The following is a 15,744-nucleotide window of genomic DNA, read 5'->3' as shown; positions in this document are numbered from 1 at the left end:
CTCCAAAACAAATCTCCAAAGAAACAACCATCCCATTAAAAGATGGGCCAAAGACTTAAAGAGAGTCTTCTCTGAAGAAGACATAAGAATGGCCTATAGACACATGAAGAAATGCTCAACATCTCTGGCCATAAAAGAAATACAAATCAAAACAACTTTGAGATTCCACCTCACTCCAGTTAGAATGGCCAGGATCAAGAAATCTAATAACAACAGGCTACTTTGAAGAAACGAAGCTGGATTTGTCCTAGACAAAGGGGAGCACACACAATGTGCTGGTTCCATGAAGGGCAGTGAGCTGCCCTGCCTGCAGCACAGCGCTGTGGGATTAAACGCTGTCTACCTGCAGTGGGCAATGGGCCTTGGAGAAGCTTCTTCCTGTGCTGACTTTGCACTCCTGACCAAGGGAGGGCCACAGGTCTCCCCCACGGCCCTTGGGGCCATTTCTGTGGCTGTGCCATGTGGGGAGGAGCCAGAGGCCCTGCAGGAGCTCAGCTCCTGTCTCATGTCACGTGGGCAGTGTGGTGTTCTCTCTGAACCTCTGCTCTAAAGATGGTTGTGGGTCACCCCTCCACCTGGGTCTATATCCACCCTGTTACCCACCCCGACACGCCTCAACAATTCTTGACTGTGTGTGCATGTGGGTGGCAGGAAGAGTGGGGGCGAGTCCTGTGGAAGGCAGGGGGAATGGGGGCGATTCCCGCCATGCGTGGGCAGGGGGCCGAGGAGCTGTGGGGGAAGCAGGCTCCCGTGCTGCTCTGCTCTGCTCCTCTCCTTCTCCAGCAGGCAGGAGGCTACCCCAGGGGAAGGAGCTCACGTTCTCTTCACTCTTCACACCGGAAGGGCCTTCACATCTCTTGCTGGCTTTCATGATCTGACTTTTTCCATGGGCCACATAGTGGTAGAATGTTGAGAAAGTTTGGTGATAGCCAAGTCTGGGATTCTCATCTACTCCCAACAAAGGGAGGGGGGAGACAGAAAGAGAGAGAGAGAGAGAGAGAAAGAGAGAGAGAGAGAGGGGGCGGGGAGAGGACAGACAGTGAGGGGTCGCTTAGCCTCTCTGAATATGGTTTTGCTAATCTGTGTAACAGGGCCATAATTTTATCTAACAGAACCAGTGTCTCTCTTTGGGGGCCTGGAATGGGCGGCTGACACCTTCAAGCCACTTCTTAGGAGGCTGAGAACTGGACGATCTCAGTTTGAAAACAGCCTGGGGAAAGAACCCCGAGAAACTCCATTTCCCGTTAACCAGCAATGACCTGGGCTTGGAGGCATGGCTCAGGCAGTCGAGCACCAACTGAGCAAGTCAGCTGAGGAGCTCCAGGCCTTATGTTCAAATCCTGGTACTGGAAGATAATACACAAGCAAGTCAATAAACAGATGAAATAAAAAGGCCTTGGGATGCGGAGTGTATGAGCTAGAGAGACAACAGAAGTGCTACGTCCATCACACAGCTTTGAAAGCCACAAAGGTCTGAAGAAGGCTCAGTTTCTTCCCAGGAGTTTTCTTGGCACTCAGAGCTCTATAGCCACCCTGAGTTTCTCAGTGTGGGCTTCAGAATGAGCCCAAGGCTTACAATCAGACCCATTATATATAGAACTCAAGGAAAAAAAGAAGTGGATTCCCTTTTCTTGCCTTTCACTGGCAAACAGAGCTTTGGTTAGTGGAAAGCCAAGGAGGCGATGTTAATTGCGGGTTTGTGTATTTGAAAAGGGAGATTATTAGCAGAAGTCTCAATTCAGAAACTTCAAGAAGCAATGGAAGGGTGTGGCTAGGGCTTGGGAGGGGGACTGCATTTCCTGTTTTCCTTTCCAATGGTGTTGGAAACATGGCAGGAAACCATGGAGACCTGTCATGAAATTCCAAAATTCATGCTTTTTGCCACCCAGAGCCCAGCCCAGAAGGTGATGGGTAGAAGTGGTCAAGTTTTCTTTTCTGAAGGAGTTAGGGCAGCAGGAGCACAGCTGAGCATCTGTAGGAAGGAGACGGTACTCAGAAGAGAAGTGACATCAGCTCATAGCAGCGGCCAGAAGCAGCAGAGCCCAGGGTCTGGTTTTCATTTACAGTTTGGGTCTGTCCTGCAGCGAGGAGAGAGGAGGGGTCGGGAGGAAGGGAGGAGGAGGAGGAAGAAGAAAAGGAGAGGAGGAGGAGAGAGAGGAGGAGGAGGAGCTGGATTGTACCCTGGACCCTGTCCAGTTTGGAGCTCAGCTTTCCACCAAAGGCGGCTCAGTTCTCGAGCCTTCAGCAAAGACTGCAAGAGGACGCAGCCTCCTCTCTCCCTGGTCCCCGCTCTGCTTTGTGGAGGAAGGCTGCAGAAAGACAGAGGGACACAGCGAGCAGGAGCAATATGCATTCTGGTCGGACATAACTGAGTCTAGAAGCCAGGGACCCGCGTCCTCCCGTTGCTCAGGGTGAGTGAGATGTCCCACTTCCCTCACTGTAGCGGGGAAGGGAATGTTCTGGAAACCGGAGGTGACCCCATTCTAGGAGCTCCCACAGGACCTCTGTGCATCTCCATCCCCGGCGGATGCGCCGGGTTTCTGGAGGAGTCTGCTGCGGGTTCCTACACTGGTCCTACCGACTGGGTTGCTTGGCTGAGGTTCCGGCCGTGGGTTTGCCTAGGCGTGGAAGGAGATGTCAGGGAGTTCCGATGGCTTTGTTTGTGCAGCTTGTGATTTATGTGGTGCTCGCTTCTTCCTAACTCGGCTGGAACGTGCTTTGCTCTGAGAAGTGTCTGGCGGGGGACGGTGGAGCAGACCCGAGGGGGTCTCGGGGTCTTCTGATGGCATCACTGGGCCCCTGCCCCGGGCCACCCGGGGGAAGGAAGAGCGAGGGTTGTCTTCACAAGGTTGGGGGGCCTGAGCTTGGGGTCAGCGTGGACCTACTCAGCTCTGATCGGAAGGGCTTCTTTTCAGGAGTCTGAAGTCACACTGGAGACTGTCCTTTGGGACAGTCCTTTGCTCTGGGGAGCTACGGGGTCAGAGGAGAAGGAATGCGAAGCTGGGGCAACATGCCAAATGGATGAGGCTGCAGGCTGTGTGCTCTCCAGATGTTCACTGCACCATGCCAAGCTGGGAGGCCCACGGGCAATTCCCTGGCCGGGAGGGTCCAGGGTGGGGCTCAGGTCCCCTCTCCTGACCTGGGGACGTTCTTTGCTGGTGCTAGTGACCTCTTTAAGTCTGCCACCTAAGAAAGGTGGACAGGAATGACACAAGGATGGGGACTCAGGGGGGTCCCTGGGCTGTACTGGGGGAGCCGTTAAAGAAAACTCAGTCTTACAACAAGTCCAGGGCCAATGTAGAGGCGTCTCTGGACATAGGGGACCTCCTGAACCCCCTGGCAAGCCAGGGACGCTGCCCTATGCGGCTGCTTCCCTCCCCACTCACAGCTGAAGCCAGAGGAGAGCGGCAGGGTCTCTCAGCCTGCGGGGTGCTTCGGTTCTGGGTCACAGTCCCCAGTACCCCAGGAACCAGTTCTTACCATGGCAAAACATTGAACAGGAATCGTTTCACAATCAGAATCACGACGTTTCTAACCAAAATGATGTGGAAAGGCAGAGGGGCTGTTCCAGGACTTGGGACTTCTTCCCTGGAATGAAGACAGGGGATACTCAGCTGGTAGCCACCATTGGCTCCTCCGTGCCTTGAAGATGAGAAAGAGAAGGAATCCCATGGCAGAGCCAAGGGTCAAGGGACCCCTCCCAGATGGGGAGAGGGCCACCTGGCCTTTCTCCTTAGAAGAGGGTTTCCTCCTGTCCCACTCCATGGAAGGTATTAGAAAAAAAGTGGCTTAGACTCCATAGCAAGGAATGGAGAGTGAAGCATGCCCTGCAGAGGGGCTCCATGACGGAGCCTCAGGGGGTGCCTCCTTCACTCGGGCCGGGGAGGCCCAGTGGGTTAGAGCTGAGCTCTGTGCCATTGTGGCATGACTGCGGGCATGGGGTGAGGGGGTAAGGGATAACAGTCCTGTCTCTGGGCACCTTTTCTTAGGCAAGGCCTTTCCACCATCACAGAGTATTACTGTTGTTGTTGCTCACAGCCATGAGAAATCACTGGGCAGACCTTGGATGGAGAGAGGAAGAAGACTTGGGGACGATGACCAGGCTGGGGTGGGACTTCGTGGCTCTCTTGGGATTTTCCTGTCTGGGAAATGGAGGGAGTGGCTGGAACCCCTCTTGGGAGGTGGCTGGGGACAGCCCTAGAATCTCAGCCCTGGGCCAGGCGGTGGGTACCCCACTCCACCATGGTGGGTCCTCAGGCGAGGGGCTGGAGGTCTCCGTGATATCTCTGGAGAAGACCTGTCTTCATGTCTCCACTTCCCTTTATTTCACACATGTCACCCACCGGAAGAGACAATAAATTAGGAGGAAAGTCCCTACTCCATGGATTTGTGTTTCCAGTGAAGCTTTGCATCCTGGTCTCAGTGTGGGGTGCTCAAAGCCAGTGTCCCCCCTCCCCGGGCCTCATTGAGAGTTGGGTAGACAGCCCTGTCTGTTGGTGTCCTGCCTGTTTCCCAGAACTTGGGTGACTTAGATTAAGAGTCGTTTTACCCGTGGTCTGAATCTTTTTTGGTGAAATTCCATTTAGGATTGAAACTTCACCAGCAAGTCCCCAATTCTGTGGCATGAGACTTTCTTGCAAACATGCCAACAATTTTAGCAAACCTTCTTTTCTTGGAAAATTTGTTTTTGTCAGTTGGTTGTGGAAGAGAGCTGAGAATTTGGTATCTCCTGGGGAAGAATAATGGGTGGTGGTGCCGTCTGAATGAGACCTTGTGTCCCCAGGAGGCTTTCCCAACAGAGCTACAGGAGCGAACTTTACATGGTGTTCTGGCCATGGCAGGCAGACAATCAAAACACAACCACCACTGCATAAATAGTTGACGATTTAGGGAGGGACCTGGCATTTCCAAAACCTACTGGTAGCTCTAGCTAAGGAAAGCAGAGCTCCAAAAATGATTGCAATCTTCAAGAGGGCAACTTTCAAAGGTTCCTACTACTTCAAACTAGATAAAGTCTCTAGATAAAGTCTGTTTCCACTTTAAGAGTTCCAAGAGACAATCTTGCTTTTTAAACAGAAGGCTTTGTTTGTCCTGTTGAAACCATGGTAAGGAGAATCTTACTCTCAGTGGCACCCGTAGGTCCTGACTTGAAGGAGAGGGGCTTTATTCAGGAATGTGGGAAATGGGTCTCAGAAATGATCTGGTCTAAGGGGAAAGAGAGGAAAACGTGACTTGGTGCGTCCATGTTGGACTAGTGGATTCTGAGGATACGGTTTGGTTTTGTTCCTGTAGAGGGCACTGTGTCCCTCTGAACACAGGATCATCTCCACGTGGTTTGCAGAGTTTCTCTGGGTGGGGTTTCAGTGTTCTTGGGGTGTCATTGATGGATAGCCCAGCAGGGCTTCCGAGTAGCCTCCAGGGTTCCTTGAGTCTCTTTCCACACACAGTATCTGAGAGGGACCTGCTATTTGAATCTTGCTTCCACGTTCGTGTGTGAGTATAACAAGATGAAACTGGAAGTCTTCAAAGAAAGCTCTCTGTGTTCTCGAGTGCCCTCTCCATTAGAAGAGCCCTGGGCACACGAGAAGTTATAAAGAAAGTATGTGTTGGTGTCTAATTTCAAAAGTTTACCTAACAGCATCCTCACGCTGTGTGTGGCATCTGTGCAGAATGTTTACATGAAAACAGGCAGATCCAGGAATTCCTAAAGTAGCTGGGGTCTGGCATTTTACATTCCCCCCCAATGGAAAGTCAGTTTAAACACATTTTGAAAGTCCCACAGATTATATTTGTGAATTTGAATTATCTGTTAATTAAAATTATGTTACTGGCACTCTGACTTACGACTGTGAACCTGAGGCAAGTGTTGCTAGAATCCCCAGGTCGAGAATCCCAGTGCTGTCTGCCTGTGGTTGGCCTCTGTAGTCTCATGTTCACTCAGCTTAATAGGATACGGTAACACGCCCCAGCATGAGGGGACAAAAGCAACAATGGCATGGATCTTGCTTTCTTCTTGGTTATTTGAATGACTGGAAAAAGATTGATCACTTTGGCAGATTTTGTCTTTATACCCTTCCCACACCAGGCGAGGGCAGGGAGCTTTGAAAGATGAGTGCTTAGGACAAGGCTCTAGTGCAGAGTGCTGGTAGTTGAGGCAAAATCAGTTTCCTGAGTACCTATATATGTATATCTAGGTATATGTATATATATGTGTGTGTGTGTATGTATGTATATACATCTAGATGTATATACATATGGGTATGTATGTGTGTACAAATATAGTGCTTGTATATGAGGCTTGATCTCATAGCCTTGTGCTCTTGCTTGTCTCTTATGGCTGGTTAATTGGAAAAACGGGTCTCTTGGATTTTGTATGCTCAGACTTTGCACCTTGATCCTCAGATTTCGGCCTCCTGAATAGCTAAGGCTACAGATGTGAGCCCTTCGTGCCCAGCTCTGCGTTTACCAGTTTTATTTAGGATTCGTTTATTTGCATTTGATTTAGCAGAGGAGAATGAACTGTTGTTTAAAAAAATCTGGAAAGAAAAAGGAGAGAAGAAAAAAAATGAAACAAATATGAAAAGTTCTGCCAACCTCCTCCCCAAGGCAAAGGGCTGGTCTCCGAGAGGCCTGGCTGCATTCAGCCCCACCCACTTCCACGTCTTCCCCAGGTTGACACGCAAGACGCAAAGAACAACCTGAGTGGTGGGATGGCAGGGAGAACTCGGGTGACAGCTCTGTCTGTGAAACCCGGATGTCTTCCACCACAGATTGCCTCGGACCCGAGGCACAGGGAAGGAAGAGATGGTAGGCCGGCTTCGTTTCAAAATTAAGCGCGGAGCAGCAGCTGGATATGAGTCAGATCTCAAGGGAAACCATTCCAGGAAACTGGCTTCTCACTTCTGGAATCTTCATTAGTTGATTCAGCAGCTAGTGCTGGCACACGGAGCTGCAGCCAGCTCAGCTAAAACCACATAGAGCCCCGAAGGGGCCCCAGGTGAGCCTGGGGCCGTGAGCACAGCCCGAGCCTGCACTGCAGAGGAGAGGCTTGCCTGCGGACCACGGTCTGCCCCCGCCATCCGCCTTATTTTGTGCATTAAGAAGTGAGCCTGGGAAAGATTAAGCAGTCTGACTGGCAGGCACTGTAAGAAAGTCGAATTTTGCAAGTTTTCTATTTTGAAGACTAACTTGGGAATCAGAAAGCAAAGGAAAACGTAATGTTTCCTACTAGTATGAAGAACACTTTAGCCATTTTGATTCTACAATGGAACGCCATGGCTTCAGAGAGGCAGAGAGGAAGAATTACGTACACTCCAAGGGAGTTCACAGCAGCCTGTGTCCTGGGCCCTGGTGGAAAGGACTTTGTGTTATCCCTTTCGAAACATTCCTAGTTCGAGTTCTCCCTTACTATGAAATGGACCTAGCCTCAGTCTGAAGGTCTGACGTCTACCATTAGTAGGATAATGGGTTCACACGCTCTTCTGGCCAACAGGTACTTAGCGATGTAGAATACCTCTAACACAGGGGTCCCCGGTGCTCAGACTACAGCAGATTTTTTTTAAAGAAAAAGACAGCCAGTTTTTGAGGATTTTTTTGGGGGGGGGTTGGTTTTCTTAGACTCATTCTATGCCATTTGTTTTTGAGGATCCCCTGGAAAAGCTGTCCAAGAGCAATTCCACTCCCCTGCTTTGTCTCCGAGGTCCCAGCAGTCTTCTCAGCAATCTCCCCAGGATGCAGGCAAGAAAGGGAAGGAGTGAGGAAAGGAGTACAGCCAGGTGCTCCTATTCTTGAGGCCAAGAAAGGGTTCCTGGCAAAGTTAGCCAAGCCAATGCTCTAACCACTGCCCCTCAGTTCACACTGAACATCTTCTCACCGTGTTCTGATTTCTGCAGCCCCAATTTCAGCAGGACAGTGAGGGGTTAACAGAGGCCTTAGACTAGACTTGGATAGGAGACAGCTTGGGTTTATAAAGTGGTGTTGGAGAAAACCAAATAAAAGACTTCAAAATGAGAGCTCTGGATGCATTCAAGCCTTTGTTTTTAAAATGATTTCCGTGTGTGCATGTGTGTGTGTGTCTTTTTTCCTAAAAAAGATTTCCAGACATGGAAAATGGGAAATGCTTTTGAGGAGGCTTAATGACAACTAATTTCACAGCATTGCAAAATAGCCTGGGAAAGTCTCTGGGATGGGGTAGAATGTGATCACAAGTTGAAGACTGTGGAGTGAACTTTGTAATAAGAAATGCTTCTGAAAACTTCAAGTAGGCAGAAACTAAGTGGGAAAAGGTACCCTGGGTTCCGTTTTCAACAAGGCAGGGTAAAAACAAAAGAATTAGAAGAGCTAAATGAACATTCAGGGAATGTCTTTTTGAATTTGTTATCCGAAGGACACACAATCCCCGACAAATGGCTCTTCTCCCCTCCCGCCCACAGGGCGCACACAGCCAAGTCTGGCTTTCATTTTTTTCACATTTGTAAGAACAGAGTCAGACATTCAGCATCACCACGATGGGAATCTATTTCTCTCCTTCCAAGATGGGGGGGGGGGCAGGGGTTTAGCTGGAGAACTGTGCCTGCAAGTCTCCCTCAGCTCCACCCTTGAGTTTGGAAATGTAGCCTTGGAGTGACTTTTATCTAGGTGGCCCTGACAGACCAGCTGGCCTCATCTGGCTTTAGTCACTCACTGTCACGTGGAGCACTGTGTGGGGGGTGCCATTGGACTGGTGAGTGTGTGACATCACATTGAAGATGGAACCCCAGTGGGCTCTTTTGCTGTGTTCCCTCGTCTCTCCTCATTGGGGGGTAGCAGGGCTGAACTGGGGGAGGAGAAATCTGAGGCGGGGGCAAACTTGGTGATCATTTGTGGAACTGGTGTTTGACGTTCTGTTTGTGGCAGCACTGGAGTTTTGAACTCAGGGCCTCGTGGTTGCGAGGCAGGCGGTATGGCTTCCACCAGCTGCTCCCTAACAGCTCAGTGTTTGGCTGTGCTTCCTAATTCATCCAAGTAGTTCCCACCACTTGCTGCCAGGAAATTTGATTTGAAAAATTCTGGATATAATACCTAATGAAACAGATAGAATTGCAAAGGAAAATGTGACTATCTATTCATCAGCTGTGCTAGGAATCCAAGGATCACCTGACCGGGCCCTGGGTGGAGGGTTGGGGGAGCTTGGGATGTGAAGGTTGCTTTTCACCTGAGAGTCTGGCTGGAGCAAGCCACGCGGGGGCTGGGCTCGTCATGGCGGGGTCTGGGCCATGCCTTGTCCCAAACAGCAGCAGCCCTTGAGCTGCTTCTCAGAGCTGCAGGAGCCCTGTCCCTGTCTTCCCCGGGGCTTCCCTTCTCTCCCTTTAACTCTGGGATGGATTCTTGAAAAGCGAATTCCTGTGCAGACAGCAGAAGGTTGTGACGCCTCCCGGCAGGGGTATCCGTGCTCTCCTCCCTCCACGTGCTCTCAGCAGCAGCACACGCCCCTCACCGCACACTGCGTCCTTCTTCCCACACACCTCATCTCACAGTCCAGTCCTTTGTAGTGAGAGCCTGCATTGTTCCGTGTTGTAATTCTCCACCACCACCACCAAAAACTACTTGAAATCATGTTTCTGCTGCATGGATTAAATATTTATCAGAATTTACCAGCTCTCTCATACTACTCACATGAACACTTTTGCTAGAACGTCTTGATGCTTAAAAACTGGGCAGGGCCAGGCATCGCTGCCTTTTATAATCACAAAGAACAGGGCCCCAGGCAGAGGTAATGTAATTTTCCACAAAACTTACAGAGTCAGTCCTATATTAAAATATTGGTCTAGAACAATGAAAACTACAGGTTGTTTTGGAAATGAAAGTCTGGTGAATGAATTTACATAGAGTCAGGTAAGCACATGTCCAGTACACTTTCATATCATTTAAAGTATACATAAAACCAATTAATGGAAAGCATTCAACCGCACTTGCTTTTTTGCTGGGAGAAAACCTCAGAATGAGTCTAACAGAGGATAGGAAAGAGAAGAACTGATTGACAGAACTGTTTAAAGGGTTTCCAGGGTAGGGGCTGGACTTGAAGGATCTCTACAGATGGAAGGGGCAGAGCTGGGGCTGTGGTGTGGTGGAGTCCTTCCCAGGTAAGCCAGCCATGGGTTCCACCCTGGCTGTCATAGTGCCTCGAGCCCAGAGTGGCACAGCAGGATGTGGGCACACTGCCGATGCACAGCAATGACCATTGCAGACTGCTCTTCTGCATTGCCTGTCCAGCAGGCAAGGAGATGAGACTATGCCTTTGCCAAGTTGCCATGAGCATCTTGTTACCCTTCCCTTCATAAGGTCTGGTTCTTGATCCAAATAAGAGAAAGACAGCATTTATTTACTGGGGAGAGCAGGAGGCATAGGCCATCCAAGGAAGCAGAATGAGCAAACCGAGGAGAGAGACCCTCTCCATCGCTCTTGTGCTTGCTCAGAGCAGTGTCACATCCAGAAGAGGCAGAGGCTGGCTTTCTTATGGTCTCAGGCACCTCTGGGTGGTCCACCCTCATTCCCAACGTGACGTTTCCTGAAGACGCCGAATCCCCAGGGCCTGCTGTGCTCTTGCTGCTGGGAGATGGTGCGGCAGACAGTCGTCCAGAGCCCTCTGGGCGAGGTTAGAACAGTGTACTCCCCTGTCACTGTGGGTACATTTCTGAGATGAAGCCGGCATGGAGAGCGCCCTGTGCTAGCTGCGGGGCTCAGCTCTTCCTGTCTCAAAGGCTGAATCTCAGGGCAGTTCTGGCTCAGCACAGGTGACTTTCCCTGGAAATCCAGTCATAATGAGTCTGGGAGTTCATTCTCTGGTTTCTCCATTTATTATTATTATTTTTTGGCCAGGCTTGAGCTCAGGGTCTGAGCACCGTCCTTGGACTTTCTCAGGGCTAGAGCTCTACCACTTGAGCCTCAGCACCACTTCCGGCTTTTTTTCTATGTATGTGATACCGAAGAATGGAACCTAGGTCTTCACAGAAGCTAGGCAAGCACTCTAGCATTAGGCCAAACTCCAGGCCCCAACCATTCTTGTTTTTATTTTATTTTTTTTTGCCAGTCCTGGGCTTGAGCTCAGGGCCTGAGCACTGTCCTTGGACTTTCTCAAGGCTAGAGCTCTACCACTTGAGCCACAGCACCACTTCTGGCTTTTTTCTATGTATGTGGTACTGAGGAATGGAACCTGGGTCTTCGTGCATGCTAGGCAAGCACCCTACCACTAGGCCAAACGCTTGGCCTCTGTTTTTAAAAAGCTTTATTTTTAGGTTATCTTCAACTTGTTACCCAGGTTTTCATTTTAATGTATTTTTGTCTGCAGTGCATCTTGATAACTGTCACCCTTCCCCGTTCTACCTCTCCCCTTCCCACCCACTCTCATCAGCTTTCCTTCCGCTGTCTTCACCTAATCACCTTGAAGATTATGAAAACACTGTCCACTTGACCTCTTTCTTTATCCACCCTTCCCACTCATATCCACCCTCTGGTCAAGGTCAACACACATTTCAGTTTCCAAACATGCCTTTTGATAAACTGTCTGTTACTTATTCAACGAGGTCACACCATACACCTTACTCCTGCACGCACCGTGGAGTCTTGCCAGGCTCCCAATGTCACCGTGGGTTGCTGTGCCGAACACTTCCCATGCCGGTGTCCTTCTGTCCCCTCACGTCCATCAGGGCCAGTCAGCCTGGTCTTGAGACAGAGGATGTAAAACGGATCTAGAAGCATTTGGGGCTAGTCGAGTCCATGGATTTTAGCTGATGCTTCAGAGAGGCGAGACCTAGGTAAAGCAGACCATGGCTCGACTGGTAGGGTGCAAACAGCTTCTGTGGAGAAAAGATGCTATCGTATTTATGTCTGGTAAATTCCGGCAGAGCTAAGGTGTAGCAAGGTCCTTCGCATTGTTTGGAGCTGCTATGTTGTTATTGTATGATGCAATTATTCCACATTCAATGTCCCCAAACTCTAGCGTTTATGGAGTCCCCTCCTCTCCCCCTTAGAACATTCCGTGGAGTGAGTATTGCATGGAATATGCTTGGGAAATGGTGACAACGGTGGTGAGCTGTCTCTGCCATTTGTGCTGCATCAAGACTGGGCAAGACTTCCCATGTCACCCTCACGGGAGGCTGGCAGAAGAGCTCTTATCGTTTACCGTTCTCCTTGTGTAAGGAGGGATGTTTTAATGACCTTCTTATGCTGTATCCAGCTCCAAGCGTTTTGTGTTTCCCAACATGGGTGAATCCTTATCTGGGTCCTTCAAAAGCCCATACTGAGGTTACTGAACTGGATCAACAAACTCCAGGAAGAGGGGATTTCCATGTGAATGTCAGGGCGCCTTTTGCTTTGTGTGACTTGGGTCATTTATACTGTGGCTCCCGATATCCATGCCACGAGGACAAGGATATGAGGACAGGGATTGGCATTGGCTTAGAGAGACCAGGAGAGTAGAAAGAGGGAAATTACAAACAGTTGATGCTGATGAGGATGCACAACTCCAAGAAAGTGCTTCTACCCTTCTGGCCCATTGGTATTTCCAGTGGTCATTCTCAGCCGTTTGGGCCCTGACCTTGCTCAATATGTGACAGGCCACTTGAGTGATGCTACCAGTTCTCCCAGCCCTCGTGCCTTCCATGTCTTTCTTTTCCTTCATTGTTTTCAGATAAAGTCTTGCATTTATGTCCCAGTTGCCCTGGATAACAATCCTCCTGTGTCTCCTCCTATGTCCTCCTATGTCCTCACGCCAGCAGGCACAGCTTTCCCTGGCTGAGATGAAGCCCTGCGGACCGTTAGCCCGGACTTCTCTTCACTTCCTAGTCCTCTTCCTCTTCCTCCTGATCTCAACCTAGGTGGCTGAGATCGCAGGTGTGAATCACCACACCAGACACAATTACACTTTCACCATAGTTTGAAAACATTCCTTTTCTTAACTCAAATTATTAATTATCCAAGAATGTTTCATAAGAAGTATTTAGAATTAGACATATACGTGAAAACCTCTTAAATCGAGTGCCTGTGTTTCTTTGGCCATAGCGATTTTCCTTCCATATTGAAACCAGCCACAGTATATTCCTGTGCAAATGGCAGAATGAAAAGGCTCTGGATTAAAGATGAGTGTGCCAGCCAGGTGCCTTGTGTAAATGCTGCTCACATGAATTTGCTAGGATGGCTTGCGTTTAAGGAGAAAACAGATTTTGCCCAGGTTGCAACACATGCAAAGCCAAACACAGCAGGGGGTTCTAGTTCAAATCTTGACTTTTCCCCCTCTGCTCCTAGTCAAGTCTCTCCCTGATGAGTGCCAGCCTCCAGTCTCACAGGGAACAGCCAGGGAGGTGTGATTAGCATGGTCATAAAGCCAGACCCATGGGTCAGCTACTTTTTGCACACCTCACACACCATGCACCAGTTTGGGATCACACACTTGATTTGGGGGCAGCCACGTTCAAGTTCATATAGGCTCCGTGGTCCATGTCATCAGACTTAAAGAAAAAATAGCCAGGAAGTAGGCAACTCCATTGCAAGGCTATCTTCTGTGACCTACAGGAATCTGTGGTCCCATCAGACAGAGATTTGTTCTTCTCATTTCTATCTCTCTCTCCATCCTCCTTTCCCCCTCTGTGCACTTGTTTTTAGTACATGCAGAGCAGTGTGTCACTCTGCAGCCTTTTTCTGCAGGTATCATGGACTGTACCTACACACTAAGTGGGTGGCATGGCAGCAGTGAGTGCTGTAAGCCTTGTGTTATACATGGCACACACTGTACCTCTACTTCCCTCTCTATTCACCTGCCAGCTTCCCTGCTCACTTGCCATCAGCCTGTGTGCAGCTGGTTTAAGATAGATGGTTCCCTTGGCAGTCTAAAAGAGTCATCGAAACCATTGGATTTGGGGGAATTTTTCAGCATAAGAGTAAAAAAAAAAAAGCGCCTGACCATTCTCTCCTGCTCTATTTTCTCTTTTAGGTTCAAACTTGGTGCTCAGACAAATTCAAAATGAGGAAACATCGACATTTGTCCTTAGTGGCCATCTTGTGCCTCTTTCTCGCAGGCTTTTCTCTGACTTATGCCCAACAGCAACATGCAGGTAAGGTCCGGAAGTGTCTTGAATTTTGTATGAAGGAATAGTGTTTCTCTCTAGATCTCAGACTTTATGAGCTTGATAGAGAGCCTGGATATGCTGAGGGACAGCTCCCTGGCCTATTGTAGGTGAGTCACATGCTCCTTATCCAGCTGAGACGTGGATTTGATTTCTTGGAGGCAGATTGAAAGGTACTTGTTTTTACATTGGGTGTGAACAGGAAGTTTCTGTATCAGAAGGTTCATCACTGGAAGAACTTCTACTTTAGTCTCTGAACACATAAAATAGAGAGGAGTCAACTACTGAGGGAAAAAATCTGGGCACAGAACATTGAGTGGGAAAAAAATCTAGTTTTTAATTGAAATAGATGCCAACAAGAATCAATTCAAAAATAGATTCCAACAATGCAATGAAAAATTGTTTTCCAAGTGTCAGGACAGTTTCATACGTTTCAGGTTGGGAGGGGCTGCTAGGCGTCCCCCCACTCCACTTTTCCTGGAGAGCTGTCTCGGCAGCCCCCAACCCTGACCTGGGTCTCCACCTATTCTCTCTGGAGAGCTGGGGCTCTGCAGCCCCCTGCTTCTGCCCCACACCAGGTAGCTCTGGAGGGAGATTAGCATCCCTCAGTGGAAGACGAACATAGCTTGGGTCCCTGTTAGCCTGAGGTAAGTGGAGTCCAGGAGCCAGGCTGGCCATGGCTGCTGAAGGACTCTTTCTGGAACATGGAAGCTTGGCACACTTGGGGAAGAGAGAACTAGACTCATTTATGGATGAATCCAACACTATTGAGTGTCTGTCGAATCTACTGGCCAGGCCATGACCAATAGGCACTAACTACCTCCACATCTTTTCTTCATGCTCAGAAATTTGAGACATTTGAGAGTTGGTTTAACATAGTGACCTGGGCCTTCCTCACCTAAAGGAGATCCACTCATTCCGTTGATTTTCCTACAAATATCCCAACGCATTGGGTGCATGGTCATGTAAGACAGCAGTAGTTTTCACACTCCAAAGTGAAGAATGAGTCTATAAAACCATAGCTGCTCACTGTGATAGGAGATTCCGTGGTCTGGTGGTCGGTGTAGGGGACTAACTGCCATCAAGAACCGTGCTTGAGTTCTGAGGCACCCAGGAGATGCTCTCCCACTCTGGAACCTCGGAGCATGGAGCATAGGCCAGGTCTGGGTACCAGAGCTGTTGAGTCCACGTGCCCGGGGCCTGCGCCTCAGGTAAGTTGTAAACTACTTAGTTACAGCCTAGCGGCAGCTGAACTTGTTTAGGAAGCTCTTGCACTGACAGGAAGCCATTATTTGAACAGTAGAAAAATGTAAACCAATGTCTTTTTTTAAAGATGTCAAAAACGGTGCCGCTGCTGATATAATCTTTCTAGTGGATTCCTCTGGGAGCATTGGAGAGGAACGTTTCCAACTTGTTCGAGAGTTTCTCTATGCTGTGATAGAATCTTTAGCTGTGAGAGAAAGTGATTTCCACTTTGCTCTGGTCCAGTTCATCGGAAGCCCACACACTGAGTTCCTGTTACATACATATGACACTAAGCAACAAGTCCTGTCCCATTTTCCAACTTGTCTTACCCTGGGGCAAGCAGTCAGACCGGAAAAGGATTAGAATATGTAATTGAGACTCACCTCACTGAGGCAGCCGG

General features: G+C 49.2%; 1 protein-coding gene across 1 annotated transcript in view; it reads left to right on the top strand.

Annotated features, from left to right (window-relative positions):
• The first annotated feature begins 2,134 nt into the window (after positions 1-2,134).
• The window catches only part of Col6a3 (collagen type VI alpha 3 chain), a 76,160-nt gene continuing 62,550 nt past the window's right edge, over positions 2,135-15,744 (top strand). The window contains exons 1-2 of the mRNA XM_090355113.1: positions 2,135-2,411; positions 13,967-14,087. Coding sequence (XP_090211239.1) covers positions 13,997-14,087 — 91 coding nt within the window. The 5' untranslated portion in view covers positions 2,135-2,411; positions 13,967-13,996. The remainder of the gene's footprint in view (positions 2,412-13,966; positions 14,088-15,744) is intronic.

The sequence above is a fragment of the Megascapheus bottae genome, chromosome 21 (assembly GCF_031878675.1).
Source record: "Megascapheus bottae isolate mThoBot1 chromosome 21, mThoBot2.hap1, whole genome shotgun sequence".
In the NCBI taxonomy this organism is placed as follows: Eukaryota; Metazoa; Chordata; class Mammalia; order Rodentia; family Geomyidae; genus Megascapheus; species Megascapheus bottae.
This window is presented reverse-complemented; position numbering and strand designations above follow the sequence as displayed.